This window comes from Pterocles gutturalis, unplaced genomic scaffold (genome assembly GCF_000699245.1).
Source record: "Pterocles gutturalis isolate BGI_N339 unplaced genomic scaffold, ASM69924v1 scaffold27119, whole genome shotgun sequence".
In the NCBI taxonomy this organism is placed as follows: Eukaryota; Metazoa; Chordata; class Aves; order Pterocliformes; family Pteroclidae; genus Pterocles; species Pterocles gutturalis.
In genome coordinates, this window is record NW_010136760.1 from 27,917 (window position 1) to 41,618 (window position 13,702).

At 40.6% G+C, this 13,702-nt stretch overlaps 1 protein-coding gene across 1 annotated transcript in view; it reads left to right on the forward strand.

Moving 5' to 3' along the window:
- The first annotated feature begins 12,294 nt into the window (after nt 1-12,294).
- LOC104468340 (mitogen-activated protein kinase 10-like) overlaps nt 12,295-13,702 on the forward strand; it is a 36,369-nt gene continuing 34,961 nt past the window's right edge. Inside the window, exon 1 of the mRNA XM_010082425.1 lies at nt 12,295-12,360. Within this exon, the coding sequence (XP_010080727.1) occupies nt 12,295-12,360 (66 nt within the window). The remainder of the gene's footprint in view (nt 12,361-13,702) is intronic.

The window sequence follows — 13,702 nt, forward strand, 5'->3', positions numbered from 1 at the left end:
TGAACTCGCATTTTGTTTGCCTTGGGACTGAAACCAATTCTCTTCAAGTATTCATGTGGACTAGTGTTGTTCTGTGGATAAAATGTCAATATGGATCTCCTCTCCCCCCTGCCCCAAATTTGCTGAACTGTTTTTTGTATAACTTGAGCAAAACCACTCCACTTGACCTTGGGAGGAGGAACCACATTACGGTATTTACAGGATGGTGAGCAAGCCGCAGCCTGTCAACTGATTGGTTTTTGTCCTGTCCATTTTGCCATGTTCCCATGCTGGAAACATTGCTGTATTCCTTTTCTAATGTACTTCCAATTGCCTCATAAATGGCATCAGAGTTTTGTTTTTCTTCTTTTTTCTTTTTTTCCCCTTAAGTGTTACACACAACAGTGTCTAAAATGTTTCTGCCAATCTTGATTTAATGTTGTAGCTTTTGCAATCCTCAGCTCTTTCTGCCCGACGGTGTAGCTTTGGAGCCAAAGGCAGTGACCAGACTGGCAACTCTGTGATGGCACAAGGACCTCGCAGACCTCTCCAGCAGAGGAGCAGGTTGAAGAAAATGGTGGTAGAAGACTTTCTGTTAGAACAAGTACATTTAGCAGAACAGAAACATTTGCTTGGGGGAGAGGAAATTAGAGGAAATTGGACGAAGGCAAAATGTTTCAATTCATTTGTGCTTTCCTGTGCTCTAAAGGATATCATTTTGTAGACTTTTGTTTTGCTTGAAATTTTGACTGTTAAGGTTTTCTTTCTAGTTTAGAAATAATTTTTGAAGTGTTGGGTATGCTGCAGACAGGAAAATGCAGTTCCAATGGCTTCGTTAGTCTTGTAGGAACTTGAGCATACTAGAGGGACTCCCAGTCCATCAGGTTTGAGATGTTTGTCTGGTCATGTTAAGAAAAGTATTCATATATTTTTCATAATATTCGTATGTGTTCTGAAGTCTAGAAGATAGGAACTGAATAAGAATAAAATTGGGCACTGTGGTCCCAGCTTCTGCCAAGTTCAGGAAAAATTTATATTTGGAGTCAAAAATGTAAAAGTGTATATTCAGTACCCATGACAATCCTGGTTTCATATGAGGTGTTTTGCCTTGAGTCTTTCCATAGCTTTTGAAAGCCTTTTATCCTTGTCTGTGAACTCTCTGGTTCCCCAGCAGCCAAGTATTTCTGAAAACTTTGGAGAGCTACCTGAGAAGAGGAGAGGCAGATGTTACCTGTTTGTCTGAAACATCTGCTCTGTACTCCTTTACTGCACTTACAGCCTTTCTCTGTAACTGTGGGGTGCCCATGCTTTTACATGGTGCAGCGTGCTTCTGCCTGGCTGAACCAATTCTCAATTTACCCGTACCAGGAGGTCTTACCCGTACCAGGAGGTCGTTCCCTACGGTCAGAAAGATGTATGAGCTAGTGTCTCTGTGTCTTGGTGTTTTGCTTTCCATTCTCTTTTTTCCCCAAACCATTTATCTAGAAAATTGCCCAGCCTGCCTCTTCACCTGATTTTTTCTTATGAGAGCACTAAGAGAAGCTCTACTTGGGTTAAACAGAGCATGCTAGGAGGGCATCTCTGCCCTTGCACCTTCAGCTTAGTTTGCAGTGATGTGAAGAAGAGTTTTTACATTGGTACTGGGATCTTGATATACTGCCTTCTGTTTCAGTACTGTAGAAACTTTCATGTTGCTGTGTTATCTTGCCTCTGTGAATCCCTGTACCTCTTCCCTCTTTGGTTGTTTTAATGGATGGCTTGTGAAACGTTGCATTTAAAATCTTCCATTTGGAATGAACGACACAATTTTCTGATTAGATTGTGTCTGATGTGAAAAGTTAATCCCTGAGCCCCTCAAATCACTGAACCTTTGCCATTCAGCAAAGTAGGACCAAACGTGCCTTTACGCTCTCTCCATATTCTGTTGTGGGTCTCCAATGGTACGGTGTGATGATCTGATGTGATGGAAACTCAGGGAGAGAGCGTGAGCACACAATTTCCTTTCAGAAAGTGAATTTGGGAAGTGGAAATAGAAAAACAGCAATTGCTGCTAGAGAAGAACGTGATGGCCCATGAAAATGCTATGTGTTTCATGCTGTAATGTTTTTGTTATTTGCTACAAAAAGACAAAAACAACAGGAAAGTCTTTTGTGGCATAGTTATCTTTTTTTTTTTTTTTTTTCAATGTTGCTGTTTTAGCTTCACCTGAGTTGTTTTGTGCCACTTGGCACAGGAAAGCAGACTAAATTTGGCCTGTATGATCCCCGCTGGCCATTTCACACTTGGGAAAATAACTAAAGCTATGTTTATTTTCATGCACAACCCTGAGTGTGCTACATCCCAGCTCTCCAAAGTCCCTCCCCATCGCAATAGGCTGCTGGGCCCTCTGTGAGGTGGTGAGATTTGAAGTGGGCCAGCACTCCTGGCTGATAGAGGCTGGACTCAAGAAAGTCCACACTGCTCACCTTTCTCTGTGTTTAATCTGTGACAGCCTCTTTAAAAACAGAAGAACCTTGAAACAGACTCCAGATAGGTCTCCTGAAGTGGCAGGGGCTGGAAAAGGCTGCTGCAGTCCATACAACAGAGATGCAAAGTTTCTCTTGCAGCAGAGCCGGAATGTGGGAGTGCTCTGGCTGTCTGTTTGTATCTGCTGCTCGTGGTCTCTCACAGAAGAGAGAGAGGGAAGTATATACAGGTAAGTATGAGAATCTGGAGGAGGCTAAAAGGGAAGAATGGATTATTTTCCAGGAACCAGTGCTAAGGGATCATCAGAAAGAGCTGTATAAACCAGATTTAATAGTGGTCAAAGGAAGTTGCGCTCTTGTAGTAGATATAACGCTAAGATAACAAGAGTAGGAGTACAACCTTGGCGGATGCAGCAGCAGAAAAAGTTTGAAAATAACAACAGAGAATCATAAAATGGCCTGGGTTGAAAAGGACCTTCAAGATCATCCAGTCCCACCCCCTGCCATGGGCAGGGACACCTCCCACCAGCCCAGGTTGCCCAAAGCCTCATCCAGCCTGGCCTTGAACCCCTCCAGGGATGGGGCATCCACAGCTTCTCTGGGCACCCTGGGCCGCTGCCTCACCACCCTCTGCGTGAAAAATTTCCGCCTAATATCCAACCTAAATCACCTGTCTCCTACTTTAAAACCATTCCCCCTTGTCCTGTCACTATCAACCCCTGTAATAGTCGCTCCCCCTCCTGTTTATAGGCTCCCTTCAAGTACTGGGAGGCTGCAGTGAGGTGCAAGAATTGACCAATGCCAGTAACATCATATTTATTGGGTTTCCTCTGGGTGTGAGCCAGAAATGGTATGAGGGTAATTATAAGTTATTAACCGAATTAGGCTTCTCCACTTCCTGTCAGGAAAAAATTGTTTGCCGCTTATCTAACCGCGCACTTTTTAGTTCTGTAGTTATTGCTCATATGTTTGCTAGCAAAGTGCAGTTGTCTGTAATTTCACTATTAAGGTGGTCTGTCAGTGTTGGATTTTTTTATTCCATTGTAATAATGTGATTGGCTTATATAATAAACTTACATCTCAGGGTCGTCTTTTCCCACTGGATCTGCCAGGCTCATTCCTTGGTGGGGCTTTCGTTGGTAGTAATCGGGACTACTTGGAATCTTGTTGCATGACACATTACCTAAAATGACAAAACATCACCAATTTGGACTAGGTGGACCGGCCACCTTACCCTGGAATAGGGACACACATTCATATGTGTGCTCAATAAATAGCCATATAGGACATTATCTGTACAGCAGGCCTTAAACAGGAGGACCCTTCCTGAAGTCCTAAACCATAACATCTTATTTGCTGTCACTGTTAGCTGTTGTAACCCTGGATAGCATCATTTTTTCATGAAAAGGTCAAATTCCTCTATTAAATTCCTGGCCTCAGCACAACTTGCTGCAAGAATAAGTCAGTTCCCTGGTCTAAAAATAAATTTACATTCAGTGTTTCTACTCATCCTCTTTGAAATTCCCACCACCTGACTTTATCAGAGCCCCCTTGTTCCAATGCTATGGAACAAAGAGAAAACAAAAAATTTCCTTTCTTGTGACAGTTTCCCTTTGCATTTTAATGCACTGTTGTTTTACTTATGGACAAGAACTTGGTTTTAGTCACTCCTTACCTGTCCAGTCTAAGTTCACAAAACTCTAAATTATTTTTCCCTAATGTGCTAGTTTCTGGTCATCTGTATAGCAGGTAACTAACCATAACCTTCACGATTCTGTAATTTTGCACTAATCAGCTACTGTAATTCTGGTTTTGCTTGTGGGAAAACAAATGACTGTTGCAGCAACACCACCCAGCAGCAGTAGACATGTTTTCTTTAAATATTTCTCCTCTCATTGTTTTGTCAGACCCTGGAACTTTAAATCTGTTCCCTGGATATAGAGTTATCACTATTATTCTTCGTAGTAATGGATAGTTTTCTTTCTTTTTGTTTTATTTTTGGGCTAGCTGCTAAATACAGTAAGGTAAGGTTTTTTGCAAATCATGTAGCAGACATGAAGTTAGGCATCAGCAAAAGCATAGGTGCTATGCTTCGGTTTTTGTGGAGTTAAGGGCTTGGTTAGTGCAAGAATTTCACGGCCAGATCTGATGTAGCACTTCAGGAGAAGTGCCTGTTTAGAAAACTGAAAACAAACCTACGTGGGGTTAGTAGAACATCGTGATTGTACTGTCAGTGTACGTGTGCTGCATCTCATGCGTGCGGATCACCAAGGAAGCTAAAGAACAAAACATTATATATAGAATACTTTTTTCTCGTATATTTAGGGTTTTAATCAACGCAACCCAGAAAGTATCAAAATATTTTCTGTGTTTTCTGAAAAAATATGCAGCTGCCATTCGATACTAACTGCTAACAGTGATTTTGCAATAAATCCTGCTTGCGCCCCTGAGATTATTAGTTCCAGCAGCGTTTTTGTTATGGGAGTAATTAAAATTTACAAATTATAAAGCTAAGGAAGGGGAAAAGCTTTTCAGAAGGGAAGGAATCTGGATTTTAGTTGTTTGAGAAATAAGCTGTTCTGTAGCTGCAGAATTTAGAGTGTAATCTGCTCATGGCCAAAGGATTGTATTCCAGAACTAAGCCTCTTACATTTTTTAGAGTAATAGTATTTTTAGGTGTGTAGCTATTAACATATAAATACAAACCAAGGCAGGGACTGGGCATCCCGACTTTACAAACAACTGAAGCAATTGTCCTTGCGTTGAGCAGAGAGGTTGGATAAGAGATTTCCAAAGGCCCCTTCCAGTGTGCAGGATCCTGTCATTCTGTTTCTGAATAACCATGAGGTGTGAACTGGCCGGCTCAGGTCAGCGGCCAGTTATACAGTTCTTTTCAAGTTATGGTGATAAATACCAATGTTTCAGTTGAGCAAGTTATTCCATCGTCCCGGACAGTTTTCATATCTCCATCATACAAACTTTGATATAGGAAAGATGAGATTTTTTTTTTTTTTAAATAGAATAAAACAACTTTCTGAGAGAGCAGAATTCAACTGTGCTAAGATGGTTAGTTCAGGTTTTTTGTTTTTTTCCATAAAGAGAAAGTAGATTAAAACCAAGTGCCAGAACATGAAAAAATGTAGCAAAAAAAAAAAAATACCACTGTGGTGAAAGCAAGATTTTTATTTTAAAGGTTGTTATCTTATGGTAGGCAAGTAGTAAGTGTTTTACTGTGCTCAGCTTTTTCCAATTAAGTTTTTTTTCACTTTTTTGGTGACAGGAGTAGCCATGGTCCTGCACACTTACCACTGGGTTCATGCAGTTCAGAGCTGCTTCCAACAGCCAAGTCTACTTTAGTGCCTCTAGGAAGTGGCTAGATTGTATTTTCTCTTTGAATTTGCATCAGAGATTGAAGACGTTTGGCTACAAATGAAAAAATGAGAGATTATAAGATCATCATAAACTTTGACCAATTCATCTGCTGCAGCACCTCACAGGAGCAGATCTTTTCTCTGATAGTACCTGTTTGTAAAAGTAAGTGTTACTTAGGTATGTGACATCTTGGACTGTTATAATGTGGATATTTACACCAGGTATTGTTAAGTGTGGAAATTTGACTTGTAAGAATAGACTTGAGCTAATAACAGACGGAAAGCTGGTGGCAAGGCCAGACTTGGAGCTCATCTGTTCCTGTCTTCTGCATGTGACCTGTGATCATTAGGGGAACCTGCTGATTAGTCCCTGATCTTTTCAGTTTGTACGCTCTCTTTTCTTTCATGTGTATTTCCTTCAAAAGCCTTTTCTGTGCTATTACTCTATTATTTCGTACACCACTTGCTTTTCCCTTCCAGCAGTTTAGTTTTAGAGCTGCTTGCGTGATTCTTGTGAATTTTTACATGCTATCGCATCTCATCCCGGTGGGAGGTGATCTGTTTCTGCTGGGATTTAACCTTAGTAATTACTCTGTTCACACCATTGCTTTCCTGGCTTATTCCAAGAATAATTAAAATGCGAGGGAGCATAGACACAACAGCAAAACACTGTTTCTCAGCAGCGGCGCTCTCCTTTTCTATTATTAATCCACTTGAAATTTCAGTTCATATTTATTCTTTGTCCACTCTTGAAGATTCTTGCCAAGCGGTGAGTCTCACAGAAGCTGATACTGAAAACGCCCTATTGTTACAGTGCTCTAAATTAGGTGTGCAAAAAAGTTAAGTTCTATAAAAATCGCTGTTAAGCCTGAAGGTCTGGCCTTTGAAGACCAATTTGTTAGTGTATTTGGACATACATATCCAAACCATAACTGGCAGCAATTACACAAAAAATTTGGTCAAATTGCAGCCCTTCTTTCTTGATCCAGCACATTAAAGAAGCCAGAGCCTATGTCTGAAATTCTGTACGAGTCCGGGGATCAGAAATTACTGTTCTCTCCCAGTGTGCTTTCTCGTGCTCTGTGACTTTGGGCAGGTCTTCATTATTTCATACATTCAGGATGTGAAGATGCTCAATGGAAAGATGCACTATACTGACAATATTCTGTAACTTTTTTTCTCATTCTCTTTGTTGCTTAGAGCAGAATAGCCAAATTCCAGTAAAGGAAAAATATAGTTAGATGAGTAAGAGCATTACCCAAAGCCTCAGAGAACTGATAAACTACTGTGGCGAGGGGACATATTTTCAGATGGAGAGAGGAATTCCAGTACTGGAAAGGCGTGAAATGACTCAAAACACACTTTCAAAACAGGAAGCATTAATAATTCATAAATGTTAATCATTGAACATTAATGTTTTTAAGAAGGTTTTTAAGTGACAGCTGAGTTGATAAATTGCCCCATCTCCCTGAAGTGGGACAGGATAATTTTTTAAAAAAGTTAACTTTAAATGACTGTGCTATTTCATTTATTTTTTCATGCTCTGAATCTTTTTGTTCATGAATGAAATATAACGAGACAACAATATATACTCTAATTAGCCTTTTGCAGCACAAGTATAGAACTGCATGTCTGTGAAGACAGGGAGCACATTCTCTTTACCTGTTGTGCACATGGGATGTATTCAGAGGGTAATATCAAATAAGCAGAAATACTGGATGGGGCTCTTGATATGGATATATGTAGTTTCCTCTAATTATTGAGATTATTACACTTGATGGGACTGGGAACAGATTATAGCATATTGTTGGAGGGTGTCCTGGGATTCTGTTGAAATATTACACTTTAAATCTAGTGATGTTTTAGATACAAGTAGTTCTGTCTATGATCTCTTTCTTTTTTTGATTTGTCTTTAAATTGGAATATTTTTTTTTTCACATAGAGTTATTTTTGAAATTGGGATTTGAAGGACATGTTTCCGAATCGTTTTGTTGTAGGACATATACACACCTCTCAGGAGTGTGGAAGGTTGGTGAGGACAGCACTGGGGCTAGGTTTGGGACTTCAGCTGCGGCAACACTGGTTTAAACAGATGTCAAACAGCTGCTGCAGCTTCTCTTCACCAAGAGCCTTGTTTCAACCCTGGATCGGTGTATTTGACAGAGATGATTCTGCTGGGAGGTGAGGTGAGGAGTCCTGCCTGTGATGAAAAAAAAGCAATATCGCAGCAGGGCAGCTGGCTCCTTAGTCTCCCTGAATTAAAAAGTTAGATGGAACTTTCCTGAGGCTCCACATTCGTCTTCGGAATTGTCACCAAAAGGCTTTAAATGTGCTTTGACAGGCCAAGGCAGTCTCCATTGGGCATGAGGGATGTGCCTGGTGAGCAGGAGGCAGAGGGATGAGAAACAATCATGGAGATATTTTCTGAAAACAAAGTGACTGTGATGCTTTCTCCAGACGAGAGAGCTTGTGAAGTGTCAGCCAGAGAAGCAGCTTAGAGGCAACGCGGCGGGTGCAAGCACTGAGAGTCTCCTCAGACCAGTACAGCGACAGTTCAAGCCCCTCAGGGACAAAGTTTGCAAGCACAGCCTCTCCAGTCATGATCCAGAAGCCAATTATGTGAACCCTTGTGCAAGCCAGGAAGGAGAAGGAGGCTCCCAAGGCCAAAAGACTGATTGCCAAATTGCCCAGACATTCGCTGGATACCAACATCATATAGCTCTGAGGGTGAGGCAGGGGTTCAAGGATGAGCAGAAAGATTTACTGCGGGAGGCTGTTTGAGAACTCTAGTTACTGTTGTTTTTCTGGTCTGCTTCGGCTTCTGTCTTTGTGTATTTTCCTCTCCGCTCTCAGTAATTACACTAATAGTATTGATTTAATCCTTTCAGTCTTCAAAGAGCTGTTTGGATAATAATGAGATAATCCTCCTGACCCCTGAAGAGAAAGATAAGCATTATTAAAAATAGTCCTGCTCCAGAAAAGGCAGATTTGGCAGCAGCACTGAGGGGATGGGGAAGTTTGTTCCTGAAAGGGACGCGTGGCATCAGCCCACATTCTGTTTGGATGAGTGACCGCTCATAAGGAGGAGGAGTGGGGAGGAGAGCATGGCGAGGCAGCAGAACAGGCAGAATCATAGAAGCACAGGATGGTTTGGGTTGGAAGGGATCTTGGACATCATCCAGTCCCACTAGCCCAGGGACACCTCCCACTAGCCCAGGTTGCTCAAAGCCTCATCCAGCCTGGCCTTGGTGGTATCTTCACAGTCTCAGGCCGCAGTTGGCTGGGGGCTGTGCCATTGGGCAGCTCAGAGGATTTTCAGGATGTTCTTACTCTTGCCTTCACATCTACTTTCTTCCTACTCTTTTAGTGCCTCCTAGTTTGGTCTTCCCTGAAACTAGATGATGTATTTGCTGCTAAGACATTTGTTTTTTACAGGTTATGGCACACAGATGCCTTGATCCTGATGAAAGCTTGAGATCCTGTTGTCGTGGTGGCAGTTCACAGGCAGGGTTTTCTCCCCGGGATGCTGCTGTCATTTCTGGCTTCCCAGCTTGGGTTTTTACAAGGTGTTTTGTTGTATCAGTGCTGTTCTGTTCTCCCAGTTCTTCCTACTCTGGGTGATTTTGCTCAAGGTTGAAAAGATAAAGTGTCAGAAGTAGGGTAAAGAAATATCGGATGCTATGCTCTCACAAAAGCTCGCGTCCCAAGTGGGTGATGCCATTTGTCAGTAGCTTCTTGCTTTATAACTGCTTTGTGTTTTGACACAGTTATCTCAGCATCAGGCCAGTTCTTTTTTTTGTTCTACAGCAACTCATCTTCAGTGTCTCCAGTGGTGTGGTATCAGCTAGCACCAGAGGAGGTATAATCAAGGGTGTTGACACAGTTGAATCTCAATGTATTTTCTGCATGAAGAAATTAGAGGTTTATATATGTGTGTGATTACTTACAGGGCACTGAAGGGAATCTCTTATGAGTTCAGTATACGAAGACACGCACTACAAAAAACATGAACTCAAATCAGTTTTGCCCTGGAAATACGGTTTTATAGACCTCTGTGCTACAGAAAGGTGTGCTCGCCCGTGGTGTACAACTGGAGGATCCCAGCTCTCTGGTGATGCATTTGATACATCTCATGTACAGAGGAATATGAATATCGATCTAGGCCATTAAAATATATCACACTTCTGTTATCTTATAAGCACTAACTGCATACAAGAACAACATAATAAATTGCAAAATGTATTCCAGTTCATAAAATTCACCCATCTATTGCTCTGTGCAGGGTGACTGTTAACAGTTGGGGTCACTCCTGTGGAAAGCTGAGGAGCTGTGTGAGTACTAATGCCTATATAATATAAAGTATGTCTTTTCTGTACACCCTTGCAGCAAATTCAGTGAGGAACCAAATTTCCCCATACAGTTGGTATGTAATGGCTAATGACATTTCAGTCATTGAGTATTATAGCAAAAAAAGGCATCCAGACAACAGGATTTCTTAGTGTGTATCTCTGCAGCCTGAGAGTGTGATTGTCTGCTGGCTTTTCAGAAATCGCTGGGAATATGACTAAGGTTAAAAGCTTTATTATTTATTTGTTTCTCCTTCTTGTTTTAATATAAAACCTCTGTGGAATGTGAGGCTCCGGTAGTGACTCACTGAGCAGTGAGACAGCAATCTCAGACACTGTAACGTGGTGCAGAAAAGGTTGTACACTTACTTTCGTAACAGGATTATTCATTCATTAAAGATTAAACACACATGGGAGCACATGATGCATTCAAGTTCTCAAATATTGGTGAATGCTTTCTTGTGGTTTCTTAAGTCCTGATCAGTTTGCGTGAGACGAAGTTACTCCAAATGATGTGACGTCTACTTAATGGCATTTACACCTGAAGTTAATCAGTTGTTCTGGTTGACAACAAGCACGTATGGCAGGGCTGTAAGGAGGCACGCGGTGTTTCAGAATCATGGCTATATCTTAATGGAGTAATGGTTACATTTTTGTGGTGCTTTAAGCCTTTGCTATGAGTTTATATGTAAAAGAAAAACATGAAGTTCTCTATTGTTTACCTCTTTTTACCTAAAAGTTACAAATTTTTTAATTGTACTGTTAAAAGTTGTTGGTTTGGGGTTTTGGGGGGGTTTTTTTGTGGGTTGTTTTTTTTTTTGGAAGTGGAGTCATGCAGAAAAATCGCTGTGCTCCAGTCTTGTGCCATACCTACCTGTTTCAGGCTGATAGCATTATGGTGTTTTTTCCATTGATCCCGTGGTGGAGCGCAGCTAGGATTAACTAACCTGGTTAGTCAGGGCTGAGTGTGGTACTGTGGACCTAAGTTAAATCAGCTGTCAGAGGGTACACAGGGAGCCCTTTCTAGCCTAGCGTGTGGCTTGCTTGGCCTGTATCAGATGCCTGTGAAAGAATCTAAAACCAGGGTGAGCATAGAGTGGCAGGCTGTGGCTCAGAGTTATCTGGAGTCAGAGGTGATATTTTTGAGGTTGATAGTCTTCAGCAGATTCCTCCTTCTGTGAATTTGCCTCATCCTACCAGGACTGAGGTCGACTTCTGCCATCCACAACAAGAGGAGGCAGGGAATTGCACAGTGTGACGATGAAGCATTCTCTCCTATTGCTGATTCCAAATCTATTGTTTGATAACTTGATTTGATGCCACATGCTTCTTTTATTAAAGGGAAGAGTGTTTTCCTTTTCACTGTTCAGTATGCCGCTCATTTAATGGATCTTCATCAGATCTCTATTGATTTGACGCCACATGCTTCTTTTATTAAAAAAAAAGACCAACAGGGAAGAGTGTTTTCCTTTTCACTGTTCAGTATGCCGCTCATTTAATGGATCTTCATCAGATCTCTACTCCGAGAGATCTTTTCTAGGCTAGAAAAATTCTCAGTCTGTGCGGTAATTTCATGTAAGAGGAGTCAGTATGTGCTTTGGACTCCTCTTACTACCATTTTCTGTAGCTTTTCCAGTCGAAGATTTTAAGATGAGAACCAGAACGACACGTAGTACTCGTGAAGCGGTTGTGCCATGGATTTATACAGTGATGGAATTAAATTCTCTGTTTTCTATAGCTTTCCTAACAATTACCAGCTTAGGACTTTGTTTTTTCCTTTCTATAAAACTGTCTCCCATTCCCACGTTGTTTAGAACTTTATTGACCTGATTTTTATTTTTTGTCGATGTAGGAGTATACAAGTGACAAGATAGATTTTGAGGTAATGGCATCAATTACTGCAAAATTTTGCAGATGTAACCAAGTCATATTTGAGGCCATAACCTTGACAAGCAGCAGAAAGAATTCAGAACCTATTTACAGTTCAGTGTTCTAACCAATTTCTGCTGTCCACGAGCTGGGTAGCAGCTCAGGTTGGTTTTATAATCCAGATGTAGATAGAGCTGCGTTGTACTTGCACATCAGCAGACATCCAAGATTTCTCTGTTTGCTCTTCTTTAATTGCAGGTATTTATGAGCCGCCATTATTTGTATTATTGTGGTGAACCTACCCTGGATGTGAAGATTGCCTTTTGTCAGGTGTGTGTTCCTTACAGGTAAAACAAGGTACAGTATATACTTCATTTTTGCAGTTCATGCCATGATAATAAAAGAAAAAATAAAAGTGAATTTCAGCAGCTTACTGTGAGGAACTAGTTATAAGAATGACAGTAAATTAAAAAAAAGTAGAAGAATGCATCACAAAAATTACTTTTCTGTTTATTTTGATTGTTGTAGTTTGCTCTTAATTATTTTTAATTTTTTTTTTGCTAAAATGTCAGTTAATGTGCCAAGATATTTTTTTTAGGTATAAATAATAACACAGTTTGCAAAGAGGAAAAAATATTGGCTGTACTTCCAATAAACTTAATAATGAATTGAAAAAAAACTTGTACATGCACAGATGTTTTCACTGAAATATGCAAATTAAAACCATTTTATCTTACCCTCTGTTTTTGTGAGACAGAGCCTTTTACATTGTAGTCTGTGACTACAATTTTCTGTCCCTTAGTCTACCTTTGGTAGGAGCGAAATCGTGGGGTTTGTGTTGTCTCCAGCTGAACACAATGTTCTGTGCGGGTTCTGGAGTCATGAGACTGCGCTGTAGCCAATTCTGTATTTCTAAATTACCCTTGAAATTGATTGGTCACACTGCTGGGAAGTCTACAAGGCTGAAAATAACTTTTTTCTTCTTTATCTCACAAAGTGTGTTGATTTGTCCAGTTTAGGGTCACAAATGTTATGTGCATGTTTCTCCATCATGAAGGAAAGATTACTTTTTTTCTCTCTTCTTCTTAGTAATGCTTTGTGTTTTCATTATATCAGCTTATAATTTTTTTATGAGATGGGACACCAGTAATCTAACTAGCTGGAGGGACGTTAGGGACATTCTTCATTTTTTTGAGAGGTGAGAACAACACTGCATTCTTAGTAACGGAATTATAGGAAACACGGTGGTTTTTTCCATTTATTTTACTTATGGGGTCAAAGCAAGTGAAAGTACAAGTCTGAAAAAGAAAGGACTATTAGTTGTATGTAAGCATTTAACACAAAACAGTGACCGGTGTTGGAAGTTTTGTGGTTTTTAACTCAGGAGTATTAAATATTTGTTCTGCTGAGAAGGTTGGCTCTGCACTCAGTGACTTATCAGCTCTAGGATGGGCATTGGCTATGCAGTTTGGTCTGTTTAGTTGTCCTCTCTGTCCTTTTTTGTCTCCTGTTTTTCATGTGCGTATGTTTATCTGGCTTGCTTAATTCTTCCACTGTTTTTCAGAGAAGACAGGATTTTGGCAAGCCTAGTTTTTTTTGTATTTTTTTTTTTTTTTTACAGAGTTCGCTTGCAAAAAAATTCCCAAAATTCTGCAAAAATAGCGAAAAAGGG